Source organism: Diadema antillarum, unplaced genomic scaffold (genome assembly GCF_040938485.1).
Source record: "Diadema antillarum isolate AM-2024a unplaced genomic scaffold, OU_Dant_1.0 seq00002072_RagTag, whole genome shotgun sequence".
Taxonomy (NCBI): Eukaryota; Metazoa; Echinodermata; class Echinoidea; order Diadematoida; family Diadematidae; genus Diadema; species Diadema antillarum.
In genome coordinates this window covers 355,345-377,430 of record NW_027272719.1, presented here as the reverse complement: position 1 = coordinate 377,430, position 22,086 = coordinate 355,345, and the positions used below count along the sequence as shown (strand labels likewise).

General features: G+C 40.7%; 1 protein-coding gene across 1 annotated transcript; it reads right to left on the bottom strand.

Moving 5' to 3' along the window:
• Positions 1-4,763: 4,763 nt before the first annotated feature.
• Positions 4,764-8,735, bottom strand: LOC139713826 (inactive pancreatic lipase-related protein 1-like). The gene is made up of 5 exons (XM_071625532.1): positions 8,591-8,735; positions 7,968-8,269; positions 7,127-7,361; positions 6,249-6,396; positions 4,764-5,109 (listed from the first exon to the last, which is right to left on the bottom strand). The coding sequence occupies exons 1-5, from the start codon at positions 8,733-8,735 to the stop codon at positions 4,764-4,766; spliced, it is 1,176 nt and encodes a 391-aa protein (XP_071481633.1).
• Between the last annotated feature and the right edge of the window lie 13,351 nt (positions 8,736-22,086).

Sequence of the window (22,086 nt, the reverse complement as noted above, 5' to 3'; positions counted from 1 at the left end):
ATTACAAAATGACTCATTTCGTTATTTTAGGATGCACCATCAAATTTTCTAACTGATCAAGTGAAATTCGAATAAATCATTATGTCCGCTATAAATGCATTTCCCAGTAGTCGCGTGGCATATATATATATATATATATATATATATATATATATATATATAATTATATACATATGTATATATACATATATTTAACACATTTTCGCGACAAGTCTTATTTCAACTTTCCGCAACTTTCTCCTTTCTCGTATTTGTTTTCTTGGTTGGTGGTGTATTTGATCGGTCTACTTACAATGTGTGGCTTAAACAGGTTACTGTTCCGATGCTTTGAATTTACTCTGGCATACATCGACTAAATTAAACACAGTATAGATTTTCCCTTCAATAAGTTTGAAAGATCATCAAATCGAATTACGCACCGGTGGTAATCCGAAGCTATCTATATTTCTCCCTCGAGCCTTATCGCAACGTATACCAAGGAACCTTCGACTTATTTCATCGGTGGTTTTTGGCTTCATCCTGTGTTTCTTCATTTTTTGTTTTAATTTATTTTGTTTGAATTCAGTTGTGTGGCATAATTTTCTTGACACAGATATTAACTCGGACTCGTTCTGATAAAAGGGTCGTTTTCTACATATTATACACACACGCATTCACACACACACACGCAAATATATTATGTATACATGTAATACATGTGTGTGTGACGGAAGGAAAACTTGCAGTATAGACGTTGCAGGGATATATATATATATATATATATATATATACATTGTAGTTGTTCCGCGTATTGGCAGTACTAGAAATAGCAATAATAAAGTCACAACAGAGGAATGCAGGGAATGAATTAATAGCCAATCTTGATTTAATGAATAATCCGAATTTTCGAGGAACCTTCCTCTTCTTCAGGGATGACAGTGCGAATATTCACAATGATTATTAAGAGTGAGGTGTTACTACCCTGCTAGCGCGCGCAAAAATATATAATTGAAGCTAGCAGGGTAGTAACACCTCACTCTTAATAATCATTGTGAATATTCGCACTGTCAACCCTGAAGAAGAGGAAGGTTCCTCGAAAATTCGGATTATTCATTAAATCAAGATTGGCTATTAATGCATTCCCTGCATTCCTCTGTTGTGACTTTATATATATATATATATATATATATATATATATATATATATATATATATATATTATATATGAAGACCTGAATATAAGAACGACCCAAGTCCAATTTTTGGCTTAATTCAGTCTGACATGGGAAATTGTAGCTTATGCAGGGACTCATCTTGTGTACAAATGATAAATCCTATTTACCCCCGGAAGTGCCTGAAATGAATGAGTTAAATCTTATATTAATGTAAGAATGAAGGACTTGGGTCATTCTTACATTCATATCATAGCGCCCTCTCTCATCCTTCTCTCATCTCTATAATAGAATATCATGTATATGAATCCAAGAACGACCCAAGTCCACCACACAAAATGGCCTCTCCACAATTAATGTAAATGTTAATTGTCATAATAATACTTATGTTCTAATTTGTATATACAATGTTGCCTTCCCATCACAGTTAAATAGAACATTATTGGACAGATATGAAGTTTTTTAGTTTACTCGAAATGGTCTTCCACGGACTTGGGTCGTTCTTATATTCTATATACTCATATATAACACACACACACACACACACACACACACACACACACACACACATGTATATATTACTGTGTATCTAGGTTGTTTGTTTGTTTGTTTGTTTGTTTGTGTTTTTTTATCATTCGGGCTACTAAAAACTTTTGGTGGCTCATGGGCCCCCGGGCCACCGCAATGTCGAATCCTGGGGGCATTTCATGAAGGAACTTGTCGGATGAAATGTCCGACAAGTCAATTATATCCGACAAGTTCAGAGAAATCAGCCAATCAGACTAAAGAATTTCTCAAAACTTGTCGTATATAATTGACTTGTCAGATATTTTATCCGACAAATTCCTTCATGAAATGCCCCCCTGATGCATAATATGCATAATCATCATTAAATGTCAGCTCAATAGGGCAAAATAACAGTATAGTGCTATCATGTTAATGATTACTGTGATCATGGTGGTAAACTGTTGATTTGAAGTTGAAATGAAAACGAAGGAGAAGAAGAGAGAAAAGGAAGCCAGTGGAAGAAGAATAACCACAAAAACGCCTACAAAGATAAACATATACAATTAGACGCAAATGAAATGGACAAGAATAAAAAGAAGACAACGAAGTCATGCAGGAAAGACCGTTGACCTCCCTTTTTGTGTACAAGGCCTTTATCATGCACATGATATGATATATTATTACACATAATAATACGCAAGCATAATGTCAGGGATATGCATAAATAACCAATTATGTACAAAGTGGGTGTGGCCTGTTCAGCCCACGTTGGAAAGAGAAGATGGATCGAGGCTGGGGATGATGGCGCTTAAGGCGAGGGAAGAATAAGTTTGTTTGTTTGTTTGTTTGTTTGTTTGTTTTTTTTTTTTTGGGGGGGGGTGTTACTTTAAGTGGTGGTGATTTGTTTAGTTGTCAGAATGTGCCACATGTTTTTGGGCCACCAGTATTTCCCTCCCTTCCATAATACATAATCATAATAAAAATGCATCAGTAATAACCGAATACGCTGACACCAGTGGACGACGTCGGGGTAACTGCATTAACCCGTTTAATAAGCTTTCGGACCTCGAGTCTGTGGCTCTTAGCAGTATGGACTTGGGTTTGTGCTGTCACTTCTCTATCAGGCTAGTCGGTTGTCGCTACATAGCTCCCTGCTGCCACTATATCTATCTATTCATCTTTCTATTTAATTTCTTTCTTTCTTTCTTTCTCTCTCTCTCTCTCTCTCTTCCTCTCCATCACGTGACCATGCCAATAGATCGAAGTTTCCAACAAAGGTATGCGCTCAGTTAAATCTTTCTGCAAAATAGGGGAAAAAACAAACAAGTAACAAGCAAGCAAGCAAACAAACATACCCCATCAAACAAACAAAAACAAATGAGAAGTACAATGTACTTCAGTTCAAACATTTTTTTTAGTCAGTTCAAGTTCAGGATATCAATCAAATCCACACATTATAAGTGTGCATCAATGGGCAAGGAAGAAATCAATGAAATCGTATTATTTCTGTGTTACTGATTGACTGAAAAGGGTTTGTGATTTCCACTTCGTTTTCAAAATGTTCTTCTTTGTTGTCGGTCGCTTTTAAAGGATCGTATAGTTTGGGTTTAGACCTAACTTCAGGTTTCTAACATTTTTTTTTTGTGAGATAATGAGAAACTTTTTATAAAATATTAAAGAGCATGCAATTTCACAAAGAATTCAACGTTTATCTAAAGAAAATTTGTTTTGAAATGGCTGAGATATCCAAAAGAAAGCGATCCTCGTAAAAGGTCCCACCTTTTATTAAGATTGATCACTTTGTTTTACTTTGTTTTTTTTTTAAGTTTCAGCCATTCCAAAGCCGATTTTCATTAAATAAACCTTTGATTCCTCTTAGAATGGTATGCCCTGTACTATTCCATAAGTTGTTTCTTGGTATCTCACAAAAAAGTTAAATGCCCAATCCTCATCTCCACCAATACATACCATTCCTTTTAACCGCGCGGTCACTGTGATAAAGAACTACCGTGGTACATAAATATGTCTACCTGTACTGGCAAGCTCCGCAGCTTCAGGAAATAACTCATAAGTATATAAGCCCAGAGGATACTGCTATTCACTTATGGTATCTATACCTACACTGTGCAAACCCAATGCACATATTTTGTGGAACTCTGGCTTCATCACTTCCTTACAAGTATTATGGCAAGAAGAAAAGATAATCATTATAAGGCAAGTAAGACCTGTATTTGCATCGTTTGCAGCTTTGATTCATAACTCATAACGTAAACTTATCTCGGCATACTATTCAATGTTGAATAGTTGCAGTTGCGAGTTATAGCGAGTTCCACGCCAGCTTACACTTCTGAACAACTGCTTACACTTCTGAATCCCTGAAAATTCTGGTGCGAGTAAACTCTACGAGTCTTTTATGCATAGCACAAATCGATCTAATAACGATTCAATCAGTGATGTCGATGAAAAAGCATTTTATTCGTCCATCAGTTGCGATAAAACCAACTTGACGGAAGACACATTATATTAATTTGAATGGAAAATATGAAGTACCAGTAAACCTGCTACTATAGGGATCGGAACCATCACTGGCGATCTGGCGAAAGCCCGGGGTATAGTCTAATGGATTTGGCGCCATAACTCGAGACTGAGATAACAGACTGCTTACCCGGGTACCCTCCGGAGGCACCCGGAGGCACCCGGAGGCTGTCCACTGGACTGTGCGTTTACTGAAAAGAGGTAACAATGTTCTTCGAGAGTCCTAGGAAGGCCCGGTAGGAAGGCTACCCTGACTTTTGTGGTTTGTAAAGACGGGGTACAATATTATGTGCGAGCTATTTAAAAGGCTTAAAATATTTGATATTTTTGACTTAAAAACTAGAATGAAATACGATCATCTTTCTTTTCCGAACTCAGGTTAAATCGGTCGTGACAAGCTATCATGACGTAATCCAATAATTTATTCACCTCTAGAGGTCATTGATGAAGACTCGCTTGTCAATGAGCGTTACTTCCAGCGGCACCTGAGAAATTATCTGCTGCATGAAAACATACAATATCATAAGACTGTCGTCAAGGAGTAACCACATTCACCTCCTCTTGAATACATTCAAGTCTCTTGAGAAAAGGGCGGTGTCCCATTGGTCTCCAAGTAAAACACCCCTTCTCCCACTCGTCGGTCCGCTCTGTACCCCATCTGGGGACAAGGGGTGTCATGATTGCACTCGCGAAATTTGCCGCTCTCCAGCTCTGAGAGCGTGGCTGCTTGAAGCTTGGACTGAAAACGACCAGTAGACATGTTAGAAGGCGATACACTCTCCGTGAAGAGTTCGACAGCGCGCAAGTGGTCGCAGTACAAGTTTAGAGGATTGCCGTGGCAGCCCGGCTGATTTCCGCCGCCGTTCGGGTAGAAGTCTTGGTGGCCGAGCTGTGGAGGAACGGACATGAAATAATTACTACAAATTGATGATAACACTTGAAATGAAATGATCATATTGACCCAGTATGCCCTCCTCTTGTTAGAAAGTTGTCTGGTTGTCTCGACATTAGTACTCGCAACAAAATACAAACGTGATACAGAATGACGAATAACATTCTTGTGTATCAGCACTATAGAGATCACTGCTAAATCGTTAACTACTTACGGAGCAATGGTTTCTGTTACAGCCCTCCGTGTTCATCAAGGTACTATTTATTGACACAGCGTCACACAAAAGCTTCTACCTCCTAGCTCTATAAACAAGCACCCGGGTTTTGGACAAAATGACATTCTCGACTATTCCACAAAATTTTCCGTTTATCATTTCTTTTCCCTCTGCTTTCCTTGTCTACACCCCCTCCCCCCCAACTTAGGTGGACATCTGTACAGTTTGCGCGTTCCCGATTTTCCAGGAAAAGTGGTATATTTTAGGGGTTCAATTCGGAGGAAAAAAAAAATCCCCCCCCCCAAAAAAAAAAAAAAAAAAAATCTTTGAAATAGGGGGTCCTTTAGTATTTTTCCCGGAAATATTTTCAGTTAGGCGTAGTTTTCAAATCTTTTCCAAACAATCATGATATAGGTCCCGAATACAGCATCGTGGACACTCTTCACCTCGGCAATCTTCCTTCAATCTGTCCTGTCTCCCCCTTTTCCCCAAACTGTCCCGAGGATGGTCTTTGAGGGGCCATGTACGAACTTGCCCATTGAATAATGACGACACCGTTCCAGGGGCCTGTTTCGTAGAGAGTTGCGATTGATTTTACGCTCTATTTATTGAGTGTAACTCGTTGAATCGAGCGTAAGTTCAATATTGACCGTAAGCACTGTTTCATAAAAAACACTTACGCTTGATTTCAAGAAAAATCAAGTGTATACTTGCAGTAGATTGAGCGTTGCTTGCGATAAATCGTAATAAATCGCAAAGTTGTTTATGAAACGCAATTTGCGATTGATTGCAACTTACGCTTAATCTTTATGAAACAGGGCCCAGCTTTCTCATTCTTAACACTAAAGAGCTGCTCACATCATCATGATGTCGAGTGAATATATGGCAATACTTTTTACTTTTAGTTGCCATTCAATTGGTTTGTTTGTTTGTTTGTTTGTTTCACTAACAACCGTTTCACCTTCTCTCGAGTCCCGACGCCAAACAAAGACCCAGAGCTGGTGTGAATAACGTCGACAAAGAGGGCGTCCTGCTTGTCTAGTCTGCACTCCGGCGAGCCGTACGAACCACTGAACCCTAGGCAAGCCGGATCTAGTCCTTGTAACGACAACGGTAATAAACAAATAAACGAGAATCACACTAGTTGAAATAATAACGATTGTGATAAAAATGAATACATTTGTACATTGATAATAATGATCAGAGCAGTGATACATAAAAGCGATATAGTAGTAATGACACCATTGTTAATGTCAATGTGATACTGACAATTCGGATAGATAGTGATGTAGGGACCTATATTTGCCACAAACACAGCGACAATTATAATGCTGATAATGATGAGGAATGATATGATGATAATGATGGTGAATGTTATAAAAGTCAATCTAGTAACAATAGAAACAACTGCACTATGTTGTTAATGATAATGCACCAAGGTATGATATTAGGCATTGTGAAATATACATAAAAATATGGGTGTTTCATCAAAATATAAGTAGTCACGTCAAAGACGCGAACAGCGCAGTTAGGCCTACATCCAATGGCTTTTCATTGCATTTCTTTTTCTAATTTTTAGACCTTTCCTTCGATATAATCACAGTAATGACGTAATTTCATAAACTGAAGATGAAGACAAGTAGAATCGTTGAGTTCTTGCTTTTCTTTATCGACAATGATTACTCATATATACGCAGACAACAGACTTTCAAAACTATTACTACACTGTAGTACTAAAAAATTTATAAAATGCTATTTGGGTCCTTACATTCCTTGTAGCATTGCTTGAAACTCACTAAGTATGATGTAAAAAGTGTCAATAGTGTACCAGTAATTCGTCCGAGGGGCTGATTGCTAGCTTTACCAGCGTAGCCGGCGGCGTGCGCCCCGAGGCTGTGCCCGATGAGGTGCATGCTATCAAACGGAGCTCCTGTCTCGATGCTAATCATTTCGACCAGGCGAGCGACCAGGAGACCGACCACGCGTATGTCTGCCCTGCTCTGGCCGTAGTCGAACGTGAAGGCACTGTCGCTCCAGTCGACGAGAATGACATTGAAGTCCTCCTTCAAGAAGAAAAAGAAACCTCTTATTATAACGTTGAAGTCTTTTGAATTATCATAATGTTAAATGAAAAAAAAAGAGAGTAAAGCAGAGGGGTAAGGTATTTGGTATGGAAATTGTCTTCCTCTGTACAAACGAATTTGTAAGATTGCAACTGCTGATCTATAATTCATTGTGTAGCTGCTAGTAACCAGGGATAGCCTGGTGGTAGTATCCCTGCCCGAAGAGCTGTACATAGATGATAGGTTCGAATTCCGCTGGTTCCTTATTTGCGACAGGTTTGTTGATAATAGATCAGCAATTTCGATCTCACTTGACAATTTCTTTCATAGAATCATAATGTTGTTTTCTGTATAAGTGTCGTACTTTAGACTAGTCATGTACAGATGGTCTGCCGCGCGATTTTCCTTATTATTGTCACAAAAGTGCTCCACTGATATCAAACACTTACTGAATCCACATTATTATACACTAAATATGTGTACATGGGTTAAAAGTCCCTTTATGTTGTTCCTCTCATCAAACTCATCTCGGTAACTTAGACAAATAACAAACAAAACAAACACATAGAAAAAACTTCATTATGACGTCATGGCCAGGATTCTTACCGCGTTGAGAAGTGCCGTCCGTAGCCGAACCCACAACGGGTACACCGCCGTGTCCCGAAACCCATGAATGGCAATCTTTGTTTCCTTGCTTGGATCGAAACATGATAAATGTACACTTAATGGATCAAAAGGGCATAGACTCTCGCCAGCCGTTTCTCTGGTGTCTCTCGTGAAGAGTGTGAATCTCGTATTTATAGCCTCAGGGGACTGGGGCAAGCGATGATGGCAACCAGGTGACGTTGCCTGGAGGCAAAGATCATCTTCGTAGCACACATTCTGACGCGATGACATCGGTAGCGAATCTGAGCCAAGCACAACAAAATATAGTTTTGCTCCTTCACCGTGCTTAAGATTCTGGAAGAACAATCTTCAATTTCTGTGACTTTTTGTTGCGTTCTTGATAGTTTCCAGTTGGCTGCGGATTCTATTGAGGAATTTACAGTCATCAATAATCACCTCTAACCAGTTCTCATAAAGAAACATCCCAATACTTTAAAACTTTTCCGACTTATTTTCTATCTCAGAGCAGTTATAGGATCAGAAAGAGACTAAAAGACGAAGAGTTAGTGACAGCTATGATGTATGAAGGATATAATGATGGACCTAATGTAGGCCTAACTTACCCAGGATGTCACTGACGAGCATCTCGGAGACAATCGTGGAGCCGATGGAAACGTAGAGGGCGACAGACAAGGCTACTGTCAATGCGTTCTCTAAGTTGTGTGGTGTGTGTTGTCTCAAGAGCGTCAGAAGGCTTCTCCTGGTCATCGTCCGTCTCCTCGGCTCTAGGGACGATGATGACGTAATCAGCATTTATTATTTCGTCACCAATGATATTCGCCACTTTCGTTGGAATGGCGTAGAGGTGTAACTTTAATATTACTACGAAGGGGAGACCTTATAGTCTGGCTTCCAGACCGTCTGCTCGTACTAAGTTCCTTCCCAGAATATTCACGCCCTTTAATGACATAAGAAGTAGCAGGTTCAGCTCGGTGGTCCTGTAGACGTTTCTTTCTTTACCTACTGTCAAAATCTAGTGACTTTAAAACAAAACCAGAATCAAGATATGAGCAGTTTTCTTTTTTTAGACCTGCCATTGCCTTCGTCGTGATCGGCGACTTCGTCTAGCCGCGGCGGGTGCATTTTGTAAAAGGAGTACAGTTGATAAAGGGTCTGGAAACCAGACTCGGGAGCTCGGAGACCCTTGGGGTTAGCGCTGTACCCCCTCCCTCCCTCCTCCTCCCCCCCCCCCTGCACGTAGGCCTTCTTTATGAAAGGAAAAAAAAATGGATACAAACCAAGTCATTTAAGACATTCGACACTTTCACCGCTACTACCAAAGGTACGAGCGCTATGTGGCAGACTACAAAAATAATATACATGTACTCACGTTAAGAATGACAGCTTCTTGCACGAAAGGTATACCTCTGCAGATCCTCAGATCCTATCTCTCCTTCCCTCCAATCCGAACCAAGGGAGACGGACCGTCACTTGTCACAGTATACCCATGCGCAGCTTATAGTTTTCTCTAAACACCCATGTGTTGAGGAGCCGTAATACGTTCTGATGCGCAGTTGTGCTCTTTAGTTACACTTTACAAGTTTCCACATGATATTGTAAGTTGGACGGTGTTTCTTGGACCCTGTAGAGCATAAAAGTTTTGATCAAAAAGAAGACAGAAAATCAAACACACGCCTCTGAATACTCAATTCTGATTGGCTAAAACCTGACTTATGTTTGGTTATACCTTTTTGTGCAACAGGGTCCTGAACGAAGAAGAATGTCCTGGTCTGGGCCATTCCACAGTCTTGTCTGCACCGTAGCATTGTAATCTAGTCACTATATTGGAACTGGAGAGCAGAGTGCTTGTAAAGCTATAGGGTCCTAAGCCCTGTCAACCAGCAACAAAGCAAGACTACGTTCCTTCTTCTGTACAAACCCAGTCATGTGCGGCGGAATGGGTTCATGTACTTCGAGGTGCGCTTGATGCTCACTAGCCGAAATGTTTGTCTCTTTTTTTTTTTCTCTCTCTCTCCCTCTCTCCCTGCAGTACTCACAATAAAAGAAAAGCTCGCTACGGAAGACAGGAGGTGAACTGCTGCCATTGAAACACGATTGTTGTCGCCATTAGCTGGCATAGGGGAACTTTAGACGACGTAATTTGCAGATAAACGTGCATTTTAATTGCAATTGATCATTGACAAATTGTCCTGCATCGACGTTAATAAACACTGTTCAATGATTATTGATCAGTGTTTTAGTGTATAGGAGTAGCCGTGACAAAAGAAATCACGGGCATACATATTACCCATACTTTTGTCATGGCTATGACAAAAGTATATATGGCCATCAATTCAGTGCTTATATTTACGTCGATGTAGGACAACTTGTCAGTCAGTTTCAATACATTGTAAAAACATCTCGACGGAAGAATTTCACCAATTGGACAAACGTGTGTTTCTATCTGAATACAGCCATTATGATTAACTTTCACCTGGGTAATCTGTTTGTTCAATGACAGCCACACCGATGGTGACAAGGAAATGAAAAGCCCTATAAACAAAGTTTTAAAAAAAAATTACAGAGGGGTGAAGGGGGTGGAATTAGAGGAGGGGGACAGGATGAAATGAAAGCACTAAAGAAAAATAAACGCTAAACTGAATGGTCGGATAACATTCTATAATTCAGTTTTAAATCTTCGTCCATCTATTTTTCATTGTCAAGTCATGTACGGCCTACACTTAATGCAGTCCAAATTGGCATAATCCATAGACTATATCCAACCAGGGAAGTGGCTTCCACCTCCCTTGATTTACTTAATATGCAAACTGCAAACTCACAGCGAACAATGGTTGATTACGTCATAGCATACGTCTTTTTGCATTCCTACAAGGAAACGGCCTACGGGAAGCAAAGGTTGCACAGCATCCAGACTTTGTGGCAGTAGGCCTACCTTAAACGAAAACTCCGGCTATTTTTATAATCAAACTGACTACAACAGAGAATATTGTAAAAGATACAAGATGCACAACTCCCTCGCAGATTTTAGCACAAGTCAATACTTACATCACACACTCCGTCAGAAAAACACGTTAACTTTGCATCTTTATACGTGTGACACAATAACATAGCCCCTTTCCGGCTGTACTTTGCACCTTTCAGGCCAGTGAACACATTTTAAGGGTACAAAGCTGCACCCCGCGAAGCGCTACGATTGTGTCACACGTAAAGGTGCAAAGTTTAACCTGTATAATAATTTTTACGAGTGCGCCATCAACCAGACTGACGAGGCATAAAAATTATTCACATTCACTTTGCTACAACGTTCCCCGCGCCAGGACTGAACAGCACCTATTTAACGATCCTTCTATCCCCGCACAGTGAGGTAGTGATGGAACAGCCTGCCATACACTAACACTTTGAAGAGGCCGTAACGGCATCACACCTCTTGGAGACCTTTAGTTACGATTTTGTCATCTTACAAAGGGAAGCTGATTAACACGAGGTGTTTTTTTACTCGCACGCTGTATAATAAAAACACCCTACATCACGTCACTTGCACATGTCCAGTCTCCTAAACACACACAAACACACACACACACACACACACACACACAAAATATCTGCGAGAATCTACAGGATTTAAAGAGGCAAATACATAGAAAAAGCAAAAGAATGAGAAGACACAAAATAATGACCGAAGTTCAACAGAGCAGCGAATGTATATAAGATGAGAGTTTCTCTTGTTTTCACAAGCAGTGATATCGTTTAAAAAGAACGCTAACACGTATTTTACAGATCAGATTAAGGCGATTAATCACTATCTGTTGATACCATGGTCATCACACATCTTCCGCATAGGATTCAATTCAATTCAATTCAATTCAATTCAATTCAATTCAATTCAATTCAGAGTTTATTTCATTGAGCAAGAGAACGTAAGTTAACATACAAATGAGATGGCCGTTATACAGCGAAATAGATTGACAATGATTACAATTAAAACAACAGATGTTCTCCTTAACAACGAGACGTAATCACGATTACGTAAAAGTCAGGAAATATTCATTTTTACCTTCTTGGCTATAAATATAATTTTCATATTATGACAAGTAAAGAAATCTGAATATGAATCTGTCGTGATATTACAACCAGTCACTGCAGATTGCACGATATGGTGGATCCTTCATTTCCAATAATATATGCTTTCAGTCTTGCGAGAAAGGGGACTCCCTATGGGTTTCCAGATAAAACACTCCAGCTCCAAGTGTCCAGTTTGACCAGTACCCCATCTCTGGGCCGCAAGGAGTGTTCAGAACATCCCCGCATTCCAGGTAATGACCGCTCGCCAGGAGGTTTTTCCAAGTGCTGGCCTTCCGGGTTGAGCGGAACTGACCGCCTGTCCGTGATAGGCTTTCCGTGAAGAGTTCCATGGCCCGTGAGTGGCTACAGGCAACAGCGTGGTCGCACCCGGGCTGCTCCTGGCCACCGTTCGGATAAAAGCATGGGCGTCACCAGGGGGGGGGGGGGGGGGGGGGGGGGGGTGCGTTGGGTGCGAACGCACCCCCCTTCAGATCCTTAAAAAAAAAAAAAAAAAAAAAAAGACTTCAGTCTGCGAGCGACCTCATCGCCGGACGCTAAATAATTATTCTTTTCTTTCTTTCTTTTTTATTTTGCACCAGGGACAAAAAAAAAAAAAAAAAAAAAAAAAAAAAAAAAAATCGTGGGCAAAAACAATTCGCACCCCTGGTTCTGGCAGCACTGATTTTATACATATCTATACTAGTATTCTATACAGTGTTTACTATTTATCGACCGTACTGTACATCCGTACGGTACGGAGCACGTACATGTTTGCATGTACGTGTGCTACTTACAAGTATGTAGGGTCTATGTACGTTACTTCGGACCAATCCATATTGCCAGCCAAGTGCGAGCCTTAGCCTCATTAAAAAAAAAAAAAAAAAATGGAGGGGCAAGCATATCATTTTGCCCACCCCCCCCTCCATAATTCCAGAAACGAGAAGATTTTCTTACCTTTGTTTTTTTTTTGACAGAAAAAAAGTTGTTCCCACAAAAATATTGGAGGGGCAAGCATATTATAATTTTGCCCCCCCCCCCCAATCCGCTGGTTTAAAAAAAAAAAAAAGATTTACCAAAATAGTAATTCAAGGGTTACTAAACTGCTTTTGAATGAAAGGGTGATCAAGAAATAAGATATTTTTCTATGATTTCTTTTAACCATAATTAAATAGGTATATTATAGTGTGAAACATTGTTCAAAAAACCCGCAGCCGACAAAAGATTGCGATTCAGCGTGATTCCTGGTTGGCATTCTGCACATAAGCAGGATGTGCGCAGTGTACTCAGGACATCCGAACGGCAAAAAGAGTCGCTTCAATGTTGCGCAATGCAATGTGATGTAGAATGTACACCTTTGTACCTTACGCTTCGTTATGTCAAAGCTACAGATCATTGATTTTGCAGTGTTGCTTTATATACTAGTCTATATAAAAATGTCTTGCATTGATAATAAAAAGACTTGACCTGGGGTAATTCCGAACTTTTCCATGTATATAACACACACACACAAACAAACACGCACACATCCTTCCCCCGCTTGGTCACTTCGACGCCACCTCGATGGTCATACCTCCCCCAGTCATGAACATAAACCGACACCCTTGACTACCAGTGGCGGATCCAGGGGGAGGGGCGCACCGGGCGTCCCCCCCCCCCTCTTAATTTCCAAAGCGAAAAAGTATACTTTCAAACGGCAGTTTTTGACTGTAAAATGTCAAAATTTTCAAGCTCGCTCACTCCGCTCGCTCGCATTTAGTCGTAATGCCATTCTCCTGAAGTTGCTGCCAGTAATTGCCGGCAGTTGCGCCCGGTGCCCCCCCCCCCCCTAATTTCCAAAGCGAAAAAATATAGCTACAAATGGCATTTTTGGGACTGTAAAATGTCACAATTTTCAAGCTCGCTCGCATTTAATCTTTATGCAATTCTCCTGATATTACTGCCAGTAATTGTCAGCAGTTGCGCCCGCTGCGCCCCTCTCCCTTAATTTCCAAAGCGAAAAAAATATAGCTACAAACGGCAGTTGTTGTTTTTTTTTTACTGTAAAATGTCAAAATTTTCAAGCTCGCTCGCATTTAGATTCTCCTGATATTGCTGCCAGTAATTACCAGCAGTTGCGCCCGGTGCGCCCCCCCCCCTTAATTTCCAAAGCAAAAAAAAATATAGCTTTAAACGGCAGTTTTTGGACTGTAAAATGTCAAAATTTTCAAGCTCGCTCGCATTTAATCTTTGTGCAATTCTCTTGATGTTACTGCCAGTAATTGTCAGCAGTTGCGCCCGGTGCGTCCCCCCCTAATTTCCAAAGCGAAAAAATATAGCTACAAACGGCAAATTTTTACTGTATTAGTCAAAATTTTCAAGCTCACTCTCTTCGCTCGCTCGCATTGAATCGTTATGCAATTCATTTTACTGCCAGTAATTGCCAGCAGTTGCTCCCGGTGCGCCCCCCTTAATTTCCAAAGCGAAAAAATATGGCTAAGAACGGCAGTTTTTGGACTGTAAACTGTAAAATTTTCAAACTCGCTCTCTTCGCTCGCATTTAATTAATCGTTATGCAATTTACGTGATGTTCCAGTAATTCTCGCTATCGCCAATGACGTAAAAAGTACCCGGATGTGGCTTTTTCGCTATAGGTAAGGTACACGTACGCGCACGCTAGCGTTGTGCAAATTATGCTCCGCGCCGGAAGTGCCCTTGCTACCAAGTGCACTACATCTGTAGTCCCCTCCGGCGGCCGGCCGGCTGGCCTTGCATTAGCATGCACCACTGCACGCAGCGCATAAGCTAACACATACCGGTACAGCGTACTACTTGATCATGCGATCGATGTGCACATCACAGATCAGTCATCTCTGCATACGCTGAAAATATGCTGGAAAATATTCACCCACCTGGATATACAGTATATCGTCATGGAATGCCCATCTTTTTTTTTTTTTTATTTGTTCTCTGTCGAAATGTCGCGAACACAATCGGGAACGAACAGAGATCTCGAACTTATCCTGTCTCCGAAGCAACTTCTTCCAAGTAAGTACGTACAATGTAGGGTTGGGGGTACCACGTATCGACACCCTAAGGATCTGTAGCTTGTTTATTCTAAAAATATAATACAAATCCGCCTAATTCTTACCTCAAATATGCCATAAATACTGCAGTTTTGAATGTCGTGACCGTCTCGTTGATTATGAATCTCCGTTTTAAAATAGCGCAATTTTAGTGCGTGCGTTCCGTTTTCTTCGCGCAGCTAAAAAGGGAACCTTGCGATCGACACCCCCTCTCCTCCATAGGTATACACGTGAATTTCACAGCATAGGTATACACGTGAATTTCACAGGCCATAGGTAATACACGTGAATTTCACAGCCATGCGTCGTTACTGATCGGATGTGTAATTTTTAGCTTGGTTTGTTTGAGTTTGATTTTCGTTTCTTCGTTTTTATTGTTTTTATAGCTAATGACACTTAATCCCGCGCGTACTTTTTTGTTCTATACGCAAACAGCCATGATACGCAGGGTGTCGATGGGAAGGTGCCCTGTCGATAGGTGGTGCCCCAACCATACGTAGCAACTAGGCATGCCTAGGCCTACTACCTATTGACCGATTCTGTGACGCGCTATGTGTATTTTTGGCATGCGCGCAGCCATACTGGGTGTATCATCCGACCCCCCCCCCTCCGCACTCCCCCACCCCTCTCCCTACATTAGCACGCGCGCAGAATGAAAACTGCTTTAGCCAATGGGCGTCTCGTACTGAGTGCGCGAATGCTTGCTAGTGCGCGAACCTTTGTACAACCACAGTACAGTGATATACCATTTGCTTGAAGTACATGTACCATTATCATACCTAATACGGCGGCTATAATCACAGGCAGTATATGTGTCAGGAACATATGCAAATGATAGGCAAGACCACCAGTGTCGCAAATTTGTGACAACTATTGTAATCACAAAAGCAAATGCATAATGGACATGCAATAGGGCAACAACATAAAATTCATGAATAATGAACACTGTCTGGCAAGATTATCTAAGGCAATACATCAATATAGTGCACAATTTCACTTGCCCTTGATAGCTTCAAGCGTGATTCAAAAAGAAAATCCTAATGAGTGTAAAAACGCACTATGGTATACAAGTAGTATGAAAACATATTGTGTTGATCCACATGCACTATGGCAATATAAATCTATGAATTATGGACACTGAAAAGAACACCAAAGGCATTCCTGGCAACAGTATTAAAGGCAATACATTTGTAAATGTAAGATTTCACTTGTACTTGTTAGCTCAGCATGATTCAAAATTAAATCCTTAGTAATGAGTTTAACAAAAACTATCCCATACATTGTGTAGTATGAAAACATAATTTGGTAACAACATGTAAGCAAAACAAGTATCACAGATACAACAAATGTTGTATATCACGAAAGCAAATGCCTGTATAATCAACTATCATGCAATATAGCAACAACATAAAATCCATAAAAAATAAATGAACACTGTCGGGCAAGAATATCAAATGCATTCTTGGCATAACAATATCAACTAAAGGCAATACATGAACATCTGTATAATGCAAGATTTCACATGCACCCGTTTGCTTCAAACGAAATTCAAAGTGAAATCTAAAGAGTGTGAAAACATACTACACTGTATCTCAAAGTATGTACATGTAGGCAAAACACGTGTCACAACTATGACAACTACATGTATTGTATATCATGAAAGCAAATGCATGTACAATCACTTAGCATACAATATGGCAGCAAAATAAGACCATGAATAATGGACACTGGCAAGAATGTAAAAAAAAATATCAAAGGCAAGACTGTATAATCCAAGATTTCATTTGCACTTGTTCGCTTCAAGCGCAATTCAAAATGAAATCCTTATGAGTGTGAAAACATACTATGGTATAGTACGAAATGTTAACGTGGCAACAATATGTAGGCAAGACAAGTCTCGCAAATGCATGTACGACAAATATTGCATATTGCGAAAGCAATGTTTCATGAACATGCATTAAATTGGCAATGTGGCAACAACATAGAAATAAATCCATGAATAATGGACACTGTCTGGCAAGAATATGAAAGGCATTCTTGGCAATGATAACAAATGCAATACATTCATATACACATGTAGTGCAAAATTGCACTTGCTCTTGTTAGGTTAAGCACCATTTAAAATGAAATCCTGCAATATAGTTTGAAAGAACAGAAATGAATGTGATAAAAACCTAAATTGGCAATAGACCTCAAAATGCTAGATCCTGGTGTGGAAAGCGTATTATTTAGAAACAAGACACCAAACAGGTTAGTCATCGCATTCTTCATCAGCGACCAGGATGCGATGTGATGGTAGATTAAAATCCATTTCTGAAGCAGACATACACACAAGGGTATATGTCTGCTCCTGGTCGGACGGATTTCAAAACTAAAACTCAAATTTCAAACACCTAACATGCAAAATTAAAATTTGTTCTTCTGCATGTACACTCATGAGATGTTGTGGAAAGTTGAATAAAGTTGGTACAGCATCTGCCCGTAGCCTTGTTATCTGGCCGGTGCGATCGAAGTACTTCTCTTCAAAGTGGTCAGAACACAAGGTAGAGTATGGTTTGGGAGTCCAGTGGTCTCTTCTCATGTTCACAATCCATGTTTGGTGAAGAGCAACACCCCTTCTTGGAAATCTAGGATTTTTAACACACAGAGAACATACGATACATGTGAAAATTATTACCATATCAGATTTGTATAGACCTCATATTCATAATCATAAAACATGTGTACCTACAATACAACTATGGCAAGCATGATGATGATTGCATGCATGGACATGGTCCATGGAAAGCTCCTGATAAGATTAATAACAAGGCACCAGCAGCTGACAGTTTATATCCAATAATTACCCCGAACTTTGCTGTAAGAAGAGACTTACATGTCAGCGCAATAACAGTTAGTGAGTTATGCATCAGTCAGGTCTAGCTAATTCAGACAGAAGTAAAAATAAACAGATAAAGGTTACCAGAAATTGGGCAGAAACTAGAATCTACAGACTCAGTACTGACGTGACACTGACATTACCTAGTATGTAGTATAAAGTAAGTAGTTTGAGTAATATACTAGAATAGTTAAATTTATTCAGTATTATCAATATCATTGGAACTTCAGTCTACCCTACAACTGTTCGTACTACTACTACTACTACTCTACTTTAATACTAGAGTACACAGTCAGTCTAGACAATCTAGTATCTAAACGACTGTAGTGTTGTCACTGACACCGACACTGCCCCACCACGGCACTGGTACTGTGACTCTGCTAGACAAGAATAAATCTACGTGTAAAGTTTACACCTAAGCTCAAATTTACATAAATAGATAGTACTTTTTTCATGTACAAAGCTGTTTGCCCCAACACACAACGTACAGAGTGTAATATAGCCCCAGGGCCTAAATTAGGCCTACTTGATCTTTTTTATTTTGCATATTGGTAGTTGGTGGTAAACAGATATGTCGACGGCAAACACAAAATCCAGTGTCTGGGACTACCATTGCTACTGCGCTCACAAGAAAGCCAACATACGACCGATCCGCCTAATTGTAACGTTACTTGGGGAATTATTTACTTGTTATTCTCATCACGGCTTGGTGTCAAACTTACCTGTTTCCAAATCCTTTTGTCAAGTGATTTGTGGAGTTTACAGCGGCACAATACGGCATTTTAATGCCTCGCTCAGGGTCTCGGAACGTCAGAAAAACACGGTACAACATGCAGTCACTGTATGTGGATAGCGTCTGCTGGGATTTGCACGCAAAAAAAGTTCCGCTAAGCAAAATGGCGGACGTCACGTGACAATGAGTCGAGCGACGGCGACAAATCGGGTGGCGAGTGATTCTTCTATGTGTAAGAGTTCTGTGCTATACTACCACTACTAGTAAGTCGCGCGTGCACGTACTGCGCTGTGGAGTCACCCGCAAACTTCACCCACGCGGCCACGTCACGTCTCGCATGCCAGTAAGGGTCCTATTTCTGCAGATTTTTTTCATTTATTGTCGTGCGAACAACACATGGCAGCTTCGCAGCAACAACCAATAGTTGTAGTAACAGCAATTTCTTAAGAATGGAGAAATTTCAAATCATATTAAAGCTGTAATTCAAGTCGAGAAAACCGGAAGTACACGTAGAATACAGTCGGTTGTGTGTGTAAATAGCATTAGTCACCAAAGAGATTTTCCGCAGTGACTGCTAGAGTGCGGAGTCTTCATACGCCCTGTACTATTGTTGTGTGAGCGCAAGGAGCACTGGATGGCAACGAAGCGGTAGGCTCACCCCTCGTCCTAACACGCTAGCAAACGAGCAACCGAGGAGCAGCCAAAATCAAGTGCGCACTCGCGTAAAAGTTCAGAAGTTCGCGTAATACGCGCTGTATAAATGTATACTTAGTACGCAAAGTCCGCCATTTTTAAGTGGAACAATGGCGGCCCCCATGAAATCACTGACTCCATTGTAGAGTCCGCCCTCTAGTGGTGGGGAGGAGAAAAATCTCTTTGTTAGTCACGTATCACGCGCGTACGAACGGAAGTGACTTTGCTACCGGACTATCCCATAATGCACCGTAAATGACGCTTAAATCAACATCCGGGTACTTCTTACGTCATTGGCGACAGCGAGAATTGAAAGGTGGTGAAGTGCGGTAAATCTGATTACATCACCGTAATCGTCTCTAACCAAATTAGTAAAGACCTCCCAATATTGTAACAGCATATCTTACAATTGCTTGAAACCATATTTGTCACAAAGCCGATTTTGGGGGATTTTTTTTTTTTTTTGCAATGTTCACCGATGTTTACGCTGCTAATCATTGCCGCCCAACAACGCAACGGTTCATGCAGCACGTTTTACACATTTAGGCTAGGCGCGAACAATTTGAGGCAACTTGATAGGCCCAAGGCAGCAGCAGCTCTCCATCGAGCTCGCCCAATTTTAGCGAATTATCTTTTTAGATAATACTGAATCAATACCTAATATGAAGCTGTACACTACAAGCTTCTAAACACGATTTAGACTTTTAATTCTAGACTTAATTATAGTACATACACAGCCCTGTCGCTCAACCGAAATATGCTACAAAATAAATACAGCACTTACCCTCAAAATTTTTGATAAATTTGTCGAGGCCCCACTCTCAGAAAGCTTGTCATACACAAACTCCATATTGATCAAGTACGTACTACACGTACGTACGTGGCGCTCGCTAGTGCGCTCGCTAGGGTAGATGCGTTACATATACGCTCAGCATACACTCCTCACGGATCGTGCGATCGAGTACGCTTTTGCTCTCTGCGCGCGCCGCCATCTAGCTCTTTGCGTGCAGCGCGCAGACAAGAGCCAATCACGTTTCAAAGAAGTGCTGACAAGACGGTTCTAGCTAAAGCGTAAAAACGATTGACTCGAATGTAGTCAAATTTGCTTGAAAGTTGATAGAATTCTAGTCAAAATAACTAGAATTTAGTTGAAAAAATATGAACCAAAAATCTAGTCACAAAATGACTAGATATTTTTAAGAGTGTACGTGTTCTCCTAATTGCTTCAATCACTCAAGTAACATGTATATTTGGGTTAAAAAAGTTACCCACATGCACTCGACCCTGAAATGATTATGACAATATTGGTCTCTGGGAGTACTAAATCAATTAATTAATTGTAATCAGGCGATTGTAGGCATGGCCGGCGGAACCGGGGGATGGGGGCCCCCACTTTTTTTTTTTCGCAGGAATATAAGGTTTCACCACCGGGCTCCCCTACTTTTTTTACCCCGGAAGTGCGTGCAAAGTGGCACTAGAAAAAAAAAATAGATAGAGACCTTGAAGTGTGAGCGCGGTAAGGTTATGGTTTTTTGCACTGAAGACTTTTTTTTTGCTTGTTAGCTGAAGAAACCCGGAAGTGGAAGGAGAAAGATGAGCTGAAGACCTTTTCTTTTTTTTTCTTTTTTTGCTTGTCAGCTGAAGAAACCCGGAAGTGGCACCAGAAGTTGCGCTGGAGACCTTTTTTTTTTGCTTGTTAGCTCATGAAACCCGGAAGTGCCCCCCCCCCCCCCCCCCCCCACACACACACACACTTTTGAAAACGCTCCGCCGGCCCTGGTAGGGGAAAGTCGGGTGATGAGACTCTTCCACCCATTGTGAACATTGTACTGCGTATTTCGGGTAGCAGACTTAGCGACCCTGTTATTGCAGAAGAATTCTGTGACAGAATAGGTGGGGCCTTTGAGCCACTCCTCCAACTGCCTGACACAGATGTGGACAGCCTGTGGACTAGAGTCAAAGACACTACCAACAAGATCACTGAAGACGTTGTTGGCCATAAAAGAGCGAAACAAGTGAAAGGCCTACCTGAGGATGTCCGCACAGCTTGTGAGGAGAGAAGGATAGCTCGTCTCCTTATGTGAAACAACCCTACATCCAGCAATAAGGCCAAATATCGAAAGCTAAACAAGAATGTAAAATACAGGGTGAAAAGCTGGAAAAAGAAATTACTTGACAGAGACGTGGAAGACATGGAGGCTGCCTATGCCAGAAATGACAGCCATGAACTCTTCAGGAAGGTGAAGAAGCTTGCTGGTGACAGAGATAAAACACTTCCGGCAGTTAAGTACAACGATGGCATACTTAAAGGGACTGTACAGTACTGGTTGATGTAGGGTTTCATGTTTTGAACATTCCTAAGTGAGATAATGAAAAGCATCTTATGAAATATGAAAGAGCATGTAATTTTAAGAAGGATTCAATGTTTATTTGATGAAAATTGGTTTTCAAATGGCTGAGATATCCAAAAAAGTGCTAATAATAAAAGGCGACATGCCACAACTTTATTAGGATCTCTTTGTTTCACCTTGTTTTTGGATATCTCAGCCATTTCAAAACCGATTTTCATCGAATAAACTTTTGATACCCCTTAGAACTGCATGCTCTTTGACATCTCATAGAGTGGTTCCTGAATATCTCGCAAAATGTTAAAAGCTAAATCTTCACCTC